Below are 10,767 nucleotides of genomic sequence, written 5' to 3' on the forward strand. Positions count from 1 at the left end.
TATAATCCAGTTCTCTTAGAGGCCTAGTAGGCCCCATCCTTGATAACCTTGTTGATGCATAAAGATGTAAAACAACCAATTAATCATTGCTGGTAAACCTTATGTCTTGAGGCAGCTTTTTCCTAATAATAATAATAGTAAACTTCATCTCATCCATTACCCCTTTAGAGATGGAATTTTAAAATTCTTGCAAGTGAATGCGATGTTTATATTTTGTGTATCAAAAATCCTGCTATACAAAATTACATACCTTTTGTATTTAGTAGTTCAGAAGCATTTATTTCTGCTGCATCCTCATACTGAATTCTTTCCCAAGCCTTTGGGGTGGAATTCCGCAAGTAAACGTGATGTTCATTTAGTATTGTAATAAAACCATAAATTAAAAATTTAAAAAAATATTTTTATTTATAAAAACATAATGGCAATTTGGTAGGTAAAAATAAAGTTATTTTTTGTAATATCTTAATTTTTGGATACGTGTATATTATTTTTAAAAATCACAAGGACAATATTTATAATTTAAAAAATCGTTGAAGGTAGAAGCAAAATAGTCAAAAATTACATGTAGTTAAATAATATTTTTAGTAGTAATTAACAACTTAAATAAAATTACAAAAAAAATAAATAAAAGCAAACCTTAGGGTAAATTAAAGTTTAAAAATACTTAATTTTACATCATTAAATAACAACAATATATTTTTTAAAATGTAATGAAAACTTTCATAAAATTTTGTATATTTTTATATTGGCTTTTAGCAAAGTTAAAAAAAAAAAAAAAAAAAAAAACCTACAGCAAACAAGGACAATAGTCCATATAAAATAACTAAGTTTGCAACTAACAAATCATTCTGCATTCTGGATCCTGCATCAAGCATCAAAATAAAAAAAAATGTTTAATAAACTACAAATATATATATACAGTATGGCGCTAAATTCGTTGTACAAAAGCAGAGGAGTGATTCCTGAGAGTAAAACAAACAAAAAAGTTCCAATAAACATAGGGCGAAAACCGCATCGTTTACGTGTTATAGGCTGCCGAAATCATGAAAAAATGAGTTTTGAAGGTTCATAGCTCCAAAATTATAAGACCTACCTTGGTCGGGTCAAGACCTCACTTAGGAACTAGTGTGTCGTATCCAAAAATGCGTGTTTCAGAATCCTGAGGTGCTTCCACAACAAGTTTTATAGAGGGAGTTTGACTACGGGCCTATGATATAAAGTACTCTCCAAATACCTCCATAAAAATTGTTGCATGAGTACCTTAGGATTCTAAAACATGTATTTTTGGATAGGGCACATACTAGTTCCTAAGTAGTCTTGACCCGACTACAGTAGGTCCCATAGTTTTGGAGCTATGGACCTTTAGAATTCATTTTTTCATGTTTTCGGCAGCCTATAACACGTAAACAATGGGGTTTTCGCCCTATGTGTATAGGAACTTTTTTTTGTTTGTTTTACTCTCAGGAATCACTCCTCTGCTTTTGTACAACGAATTTAGCGCCATACTGTACATATAAACACTGTATGGTCAAACCTAAGCAAAATCTGCAATAAGGTAAAGTATAACTACAAAAAACTTACCTGTCTATTTGCACGTAACATAATATTAGGTCGTCTCGGAGAATAACAGGCAAAAATTAAATGTTTAAGTATTCAGCTCATTTCTGTTTTAATTGGCTTAGCATTAAACAAATCTAAAAATTACCTGTTCTACAGTTAAACTAACACATTTTGTCTGGTTTTAAACTCAGTACTTTTAAATGTTCACAGTTAAATATTATATTGTTCAATATATATATATATATATATATATATACTACCATTATAAGCTAATTGGGTCATCAATAAAATGTTGTCATTTATAACAATAAAAAATCGCAATCATTTTCGTTATATTTCTCTGTTTTAATTTAAAATACAAATTCGCTATTCCTTTTATAATTAATATAATACAATTTATTTTAATCTTTAATTCTTTAATATTTTAATTCTTTTGGCTTCTAAAGGTATGGTACAGTATGTATTGAAGAGCCCTTATATATCAAGTTTTGCGTGTATACATATAACAGTTAAAAAAATGGTTATCCCTCCTGTGCATTCACCATACGGAAGTAAGCAAGTCGTAGATATTTTCATATTATCTGAAGCAAGGAAGTCTTATATCAAACTTTGTGCTTTTATTTCCAACCGTCTAAGATAATTAATTTTCGTTTTTAACAATTTATGATGGTAATTTTTTTTTGCACACCTTGTTCCACCTTTTATGCAATTATCGATGTAGTTCCATGAAATCAGAGCGTTCTGATACGTAGCCTATAACCAATGAGGCTGTACGTTAATTTGAGATACCAATGAGGACATGAGGGAATATTTTTGAGTCGTTGACGGTCATACATGAATACATGACTCGTTCGTTACGGGCTTTATTATATCAGTGTAGATTTGACACATTTATTATCTCAGTTGTGTGGTAAGTAAACTATTAATGCACTTACCGTAGGCTTGCCAGTTTCTTTCTTCTTTTTTCTTCACATAGTTAAAGGTTACAGAAAAACGTATAAGTTACAGGAAAAACTTAAGAACTGGGCAACTTGAAGTTAACTATCTTCGGTAAATGCGGCTGAAAATTCTTATCTTCACATAGTTGTAAGGTTTGAAAATGAATATTATGCAGTAAACAGACCAAATTGTATACTTTCTAAACTAAGTTATGTTTTTCATGAAAATAGTTCCATTTGCCACCCTGTAGCTTTTCCAGAAGCTAGCATAGTACGAATTACTGAAACTAATAATATATAGAATAATGTAATAATCTGAATCTAATAATCTAGTTTACATGTAATGTAATTTATTTGTGGTACACGAGTAAATTAATGGTATATTTTGTTCCTTCTGATTTCAGAGTACAAACTGGTTGCTTTCATTTCACACATGGGGACCTCAACAATGGTTGGACATTATGTATGTCATATATTGCGCAATGGCCAATGGGTTTTGTATAATGATAACAAAGTGGCGTTGTCAGAGAATCCTCCAAAAGAATTAGGGTATCTCTATCTGTATCAACGTCTGTGAAAGATACAACACACTCCAATGCTGCAACATCAAAGCACTTTGTTTCTGCGCTGCAAAGTGTACTAAACTTTTGTGATATAATCTGGAAAAAAGTTTTATATCGATTTCTTGAAAAATAATGCTTTGTTGTTTTTCTTATTTATTATTGCACTCTTAATTACATTTTGTGTCTGGATTGGATGAAGCTCAGAAAAAGAAGTTTAGTAAACATGAATAATACTAAAACTTTATTTATTGTTCTGCATTTTCATAATGTTATTTGTAGCTAACAATAGGTAGTGAAGAACGCTGGAGTAACATGAGAATTTACAAATAATTTGTGAGATTCTACTTTTACGTGTCGCAAATTTGAGTGGTTATCTTTACCCGAAAAGCACAAGTTGCAAGGAAGCTTTAAGAAATGGGGTAAAATAATGTTTTTTCTTTAGTACAAAAAATGCATTATTCTGCTGAAATGAAAAAAGATCCCGCAAAACTCAGTGAAGAAACTTTTGCAGGTATGTCAGCCACGCTACTGACATTTATTACTATACTCGGAGCAAAATAAACGAATTGATACGAGAGCTACTGGACAAGTTTATGCAATCAATATGAAAAAAGGCATGTGAAATTTTGGAAAAGGCTTTTTTCTTCTTCTTTCTTCAAAGTATTCACCTTTAAAATCGATACTCTTTTGCATACACTAACCAATTTTAAAATCATTTTTTCCATTCTGAGGGTGCTACTACCTTAGAAACTGCTATTCAAAATGCGTCAGCAGCTGCTTCAGGCGACACTAATTGCTCATCACGCATCTTATTTTTCTTGTGTCAGAACAAATACTCGTCACAAGGTGATAACTCAGGTGAATACGAACAAAGAATCTTCATTCGACATTTTTATTGGACAAAAATCAGTAGTTTGGTGTGCTAAATGGGAACAGGCGTTGTCGTTATGAAGAATGATGCAATATGATATGTTTTGCCTGATTGAAAATAGAGAGAATATATCTTCCTTCACAATTGTACTTTGAACCTTGCATCATTGCCTTTTTTATTTCCCCTCCCTATCTGATGAAGCGCGTACACCCTACTTTTTCATTATTGTGTATAATGTGTTGACTATCTATTTTCCGATTCCTATCCCGGTACCAGAGATCCCAGAAATAGGGGGTTCATCTTTTATCTTAAAAACAATTTATATGCATTAAAAGTTACGAAACTGATTTTCCATTGTGTAGCTGACGGTAATAACTTACAAAGTTTAGTTAGCAAATGGGAACAGTGATATATCGTTTCAAAAATCTTCAGTACACAAACTTGTTAGTGCTACTACCACGTCATTATATTGCCTCAGTCGCAAGCAAACAACTTTCAGAATGTAGCGTTTACTTCAAGTCTGAACCCACCTTTAATATTTTCGAGAATAGGGGAAAAATCTATATTCTATTAATTTTGAGCTAATAAAATTCGAGTAAAGGTATTGCACAAGAAAATATAATATAAGTTTGGGGTAACTCACAAGATTTTTGCATTGCAAGAGCAAGTTACACCGCGTTTAAAAAGTCTTTTTAAAGCAAACATTTGTTACTGCAAGACGATTCAATATGGTCCCTGTCTAAAATAGCCGATAATTTCTGAAATTCGTTTGTCCAAAGGATAAGACTATACAGAGGTGTCGTTCTGTCGAAATTTTTATTTATAAAAACCTTTGAAGAATGGATTATTTGATCCCTATTACTAATATTAAAAATTTCAACGCTTTTTCTTTGTCGAATTTTATTACCTCGAAATATCATACCTTTAAATTAATGGATCACGAGTTTCGATATTTTTGGCATTTAAACCGTATCAAAAAGATACTGAGGATGGGTTCATACTTTAAGTGTTTCTCAATTTGTTTGTCCATTGCGTAAGATTATGAAAAGATATCACAATACACAAGTGTTCGTATTTCAAATACTTTTCAGATTATAAAATAATTGATACTATTTGCCAATTTTTGAGTTGCCTCCGCGTAATCCATCCAGCAACACTATTAGTCGGATTTCCTGTTAAGTTTAAAATATTCCCTATTCCTCAGATTTATATATAACTGTTCATTAGTTTTCACAAATATCAGATGTTTCTGAAATTAACGAATGCAATTTGATTTTTGGGATATACGGATATACCTGTGTTTGCTGCCTAAAAGGTGTTAAGTCCAAAATGTTCTAAACGTTTGAACTTAAAACCCTTTTCAATAATACTTTGTGGAGAACAATTTATGCAGAGATTTAAAACATTCAACATTTTGCCAGCAGTGTAAAGCGCTTAATAAACTTTATTTTTTAAGAATTTACACAAGCAGAAAATTTTCAATCCCAATTTTTGTCAAATGACTACGACTTACGATTTTTGGGCTTATTACCTTTAACACAGCTATATATATATATATATTAGGGTGGTCCTTAATTTTTGATTTCCTAATTTCTTTGGACTCACCCCCTAAAATGGTTCCATATGGGACTAAATTAAGGAAGGAGAAAAATTAACTTCATTGAATAATATTAAATGGTGCCCCAAGCGACCTAAAATTTTGAATCTGATTACAGTACATAATATATGGTAAAAATCTGGAATAAAATCTTGTAAGTTAGAAACGGCTTAAGGGAACGCAAAAATACCCTGAATAATGGAACTAGAGGAAGAAACACATCTAATGTTGTATAGTATTGTCACATCGGCCATCTTGAAGTCCGCCATCTTGGATTCAGATCAAAATTTTCAAATAGGAAGAGGGTCATGAGACATATCTTTTTGAGGTGGCGTTTCACCAGAAACACAAATCTGGCACTAATTTAAAGATAGCCTTAGTCGTCTAAGAATTATTACCTGTGAAAATATTTCTCTTTTTCATAAGTAATAACTCTTACACAACTAAATGTAAAGACATGAGTTTGACTCGAAAAGAACAAGAGGGATATGCGCGGCTTCATTAGAAAGAGGAACGCAAAAGAAAAATGCACTTTTGAAAATGATTTGTATGAATTTTACACCAAAATACACGGAGATAAGCATTTCAAGAAATGAAGAGGAAAACCCAGTTGAGTATGTAAGATAAAATGTAAATATATGCCTGTGTGCGCCCGGACCCTGCAAGAGATGTAAAAGGGAAAAAACTAATTTTAAAACTCCAAGACAGGTTGCTGCTCTTGATCGATACAAGTCCACTGATAGAACGAGAATACATATTCTGACAGCGACGGCAGAAACATTAGGCCATAATGTAAAGGAACTAGTAATAAATATGCATCGATGCTGAGAGAAAATCCGTAGCGAAGTTGCATAAGACCACAAAAACAATTTCGGAGTGCATCAAGTGCGTTAGTTGTGCAATGAGACGGAAAACTACTGCCGAATTTGACTGGTAGAGAGACTATCGACGGGTTATCAATATTTATTACAGGAGCTGCTCATGAGAGGCTAATTGGTGTTCTCAGTTTGTCATCATGAAGAGAAGAACGAACATATTATTTCTACTACAGTTCATTAGCTTGAAAAATGGAACTTGGTAAAGTTCGTGCAAGCAGTTTGTTGTCACACTATTCCCTGCAATGTGTGTCATGTGAACGGTGCTTTCATTCTGCTAGAGCAGATGCTCCAAAATGATGATCTATACCTTCCTTGTAGACACTACATTTATGAATTGGTTTTAAAATGTGTATTTAACAAGTGTTGTGTTTCGTTTGCATCTGTACCGGACGTTCCCCTATTTAAGCATTTTCAGAACGATTTTTCTAAAATAGATTGTACTAACTTTATTCCAGAATTGATGATGATAATGACGTAAGGAACAACATTTCAGATGTAAGAAATGAAGTCTTGAATTTTGCTATCAAAATTGTAGAAGCAGGACACCGCAGAGAAGATTACAGTAAATTTTTAGAACTGACATTCTTGGATGGCATACCTCCTCGAAGAGTTTTCTTTCGTTTGCCTGGAGCAATTCACCATGCAAGGTAGATGGGAAAAGCAATATACTGTTTAAAAATATTTCTCTTTCGCCAACATTTTCGTTTAACGAAGCAAATAGAAACGGGTCTTCGGAGAGCATGAATTTTTCTGATACGACTATATGTCCAAGCTTGATTTAAATGTGATCAAGTATCCCATTCATCATTACAAAACCTGCAATTTTTGAAAGCTTTGTACAGTTATAGACAAATAGATAATGAATTATCTGAAGTGGCTCTTTCTAAATTTTCTCAGCATCTCTGGTACTTGAAGGAGGAATACGTAGTATTGGAGTTTTTTGATGATGAAGTTAACATAGTGGAAAAACAAAAATTGGTTGAAAGAATTAAAACTGTAAGGAGAAACCGTGAAGCAGCAAAGAGGCTTGACGCAAGGATAATGCCATAAAAATTCTTGCGAAAAGAGAAATCAGTGATTTTGATACAACAAACAATTTTTTCTTGTGAGATTTAAAATATCCAAAGGGTTTCTTGAGTGTGATCCGATTTCATGGTCAGATAACAATGACTATCTTCAAGGAAAGACAATAGTTAAATTCATCTCCGTAATAAACGATGCAGCAGAAAGGGGAGTGAAACTAACAGAAGATTACATCGTGTTTACGTCAAATGAGTATCAGAAACAGTTTCTTTTGCACATAGTGAATTCTCATAGATAATCTTTTCCTAGATGTGACAAAAGTGAACTGTGTAGTATATAAGATTGAAAACCTATTGAAAACTTACCCCAAAGCTACAGTACTACATAAATAAGGGATATTTCAATTTCTTCCATGTTATATTTTTTCTTTTTCCTCATAATGGTCTATGAATCATCTTGATGGAAAAACTTATTGGTAGTTCATGGGGAAACAAAGCTTTAACTTTCTCTAGCAGTTTGTTTCCAGTTTATGTAAAATACTTCCAAAATTCTTACAAATCTGTGGTCCATAACTACAATAAAATAACATTACATTGAAGCATTTCGTTTTTCACACATAATAACTCTTACAAGATTATTGGTAGCTTGAAAATAATACGAAATTTGTGCTTCTGGGAAAACGCCACCTCAAAATGATATGTAACATGACCTTCTTCCTATTTGAAAATTTTGACCTAAATTCAAGATGGCGGACTTCAAGATGGCCGCCATAACAATGCTATACAAAATTAGGTTGTTCATTTCCTCTAGTTCCATTATCCAAGATATCTTTCCATTCCCTTAAGCCGTTTGTAAATTACAAGAGTTTATTCCAGCTTTTCCCCATATACTATGTATTGTAAACGCATTCAAAATTTTAGGTCGTTTGGGGCACCATTTAAAATTATTTAATGGATCTAATTTTTCTCCTGACTTAATTTTGTCTCATATGGAACCATTTTAGGGGGTGAGTCCAAGGAAATTCCTAAATTTATTTTTCCCCATATAAATAAAGACCACCCAAATATATATATATATATAAATATGGAATAGGGCGCAAAATTTCCGGTCGCCAATTCGCTATTGGCGACTAGAAATTTAAAGCTGGCGACCAGTGTTCAGTAGGAATGGTTTCTGACTAAACTCACTGGGCTGCGCAGTTTCTGTTTCGCACAAAAATAATTGTCACTGAATGAGAGAAAATACGGAATGTGAAGTCTTCAACGTTGCAATTCGCCCCTACTTTCCTTAACTCGTTCGCTGCCACCTTGATTTCAGTATCCAACCCAATGTGCCACCTACACTTTTGATTTTTTTTTTTTTTTTTTTTTTCATTACCCCTCATAATATGATGTGCATATCTGATTTTGAAGGCTGGTTTGCCAAGTGAAATCATTGCGGGAAAATGACGCCATTTGTTGTTAGTTGCATATGACAGTCTTTGGAGTATGATATGCCACTTGACGCCAAATGGTGTCATGAGCATGTATTGTTAACTAGTACTTTCATGTTTATTTGTTATATATTTTATGTATTTCATTTACTTATTTATTTAACTCTGACATCGCGACGTGATTAGTTGTGACTTTCTAATCATTGTTCTTTCACTCTGTTCGTAACCTAATAGAGGAGAGTCAGCGCTCTATTATTTTATCTCTGTGATGTCGAGGTAGTATGTACAGGTATCCACCTCGTGTCCATGTTGCCTTTTCTCTTCATGTTGGGAAGCATATGTTCACTTCCTTTATTTAGGATATAGTAAACTAACCTAATCTGGCTGTGCAAATTTAATCTGATCCAACCTAATCCAACCTGACTAATCTAAACTAATGCGCTAACCTATTAGTATACCATAAGCTATGCTGGAAGACTAACATCAGAAAGTGAACATATGCAACACCAGTTTCTTAATTATTGTTTCTATAGTTCAACTGAATTTCACAGTAGTTATTCAAAAATGTACACTACAGAAAATGGCCAGGCCAACACGGTGTGCCACAGAGTATAAAAGCTCTATACCTGCGTACCACTTTACAGAGAATGTCTACAATGAGAACTACCTCTTGACGCCAAATGGCTTGGCATCAAGTGGCAGCGAACGAGTTAAGGATTTAAGGACATTGATCCGAAAACTCCAGTCGACAACTGGTACTTTAGTGCAGAGAGTGAGTGTTACACAAATGTGAAGTCTTACGGCAACATATTTTTTAACATGTATATGAATTCAAAATTGATTATCCTGAATCTAAGTGCCTGGTTTTGAAATGCCCTGATATAATGTTTTTCTTTTGTCAAACCAAAAGCAGCGGGGGAGGGGGGTATTCATAATTTGTACGTAAGAGATTCTGGCGACCATCATTTTTGAATTGGCGACTGAAATTTTGCGCCATGTATATATATGTATAGATATATATAAATTGTTTCTAAGATCACTTACAACGTTCCGTTGGTGGTTACACTCATGAAAGCAAGAAAAATAGTTCCAATAAGCATGTTCTCGTAATCGCTTCGTTTCGGAGATACAAGTTCCGAAACCGTTGGAGAAGAAACTTTACAGTCGTGTATTTCAGAAAAGAAGAGACATGATAAAACGAAAACGGCAGCGTACCGTCAAAAACTTGAAACGTTCTCAGTTCAAATACGCCTATTTCGGTAATATGCAAGGAAGGCGCAAGGATTGCCCAAAGGAAGCGAAGCATTTCCGGATATTCCGTTAAGAAAGGTAAGTTTGATTGATGACGTATTGAAAGATGTCTTAGCAAATAACAAAAAATGTTAGTAGAACGTCTATACCCTCAAACAGAAGATGGCGATAGATTTTTTTTTTGTTTGTTTGTTTGTTTGTTTGTTTGTTTGTGTAATTGCGTAACTATATTAATAAATGAGTGTAACGGGAAGAATGAAAGTAAACGAAATTTGTAGCTTAACGTCCCAGGATTCTAGCATTGAAAGTGAATGATTAGAGGAGAATTGATGAAATGAGAATGAGAGTATCCCTCCCCTAAAAATAACTCGAACACGATTTTGTTCACCATAAACTCAACATAGCCTTGAATTTCTTGCACCTTAAGTGAACGTTCTACTACTGAACCAGTAACGTAGCGGACAAAAGATCGCTGGTAACACGTTCGAGGTGACTATACGGGAACACATGAAAACTAACAACTGACTATGTAACAAATCGAAAAATGGCTATGTCAAGGAGATAGACTACTGGTTACCAAAAGATGGTCCGCGGGAGGTCACCAAGGTGTCCGCGACTTATTGTTGGAAAATTAGGTTTTATCATAAGCTAACC

At 33.5% G+C, this 10,767-nt stretch overlaps 1 protein-coding gene across 1 annotated transcript in view; it reads left to right on the forward strand.

Annotated features, from left to right (window-relative positions):
* Usp5 (ubiquitin specific protease 5) overlaps positions 1-3,300 on the forward strand; it is a 79,692-nt gene extending 76,392 nt beyond the window's left edge. The window contains exon 15 of the mRNA XM_081740170.1: positions 2,903-3,300. Coding sequence (XP_081596296.1) covers positions 2,903-3,075 — 173 coding nt within the window. The 3' untranslated portion in view covers positions 3,076-3,300. The remainder of the gene's footprint in view (positions 1-2,902) is intronic.
* Positions 3,301-10,767: the final 7,467 nt, after the last annotated feature.

The sequence above is a fragment of the Thermobia domestica genome, chromosome 15 (genome assembly GCF_964235325.1).
Source record: "Thermobia domestica chromosome 15, izTheDome1.hap1.1, whole genome shotgun sequence".
Taxonomy (NCBI): domain Eukaryota; kingdom Metazoa; phylum Arthropoda; class Insecta; order Zygentoma; family Lepismatidae; genus Thermobia; species Thermobia domestica.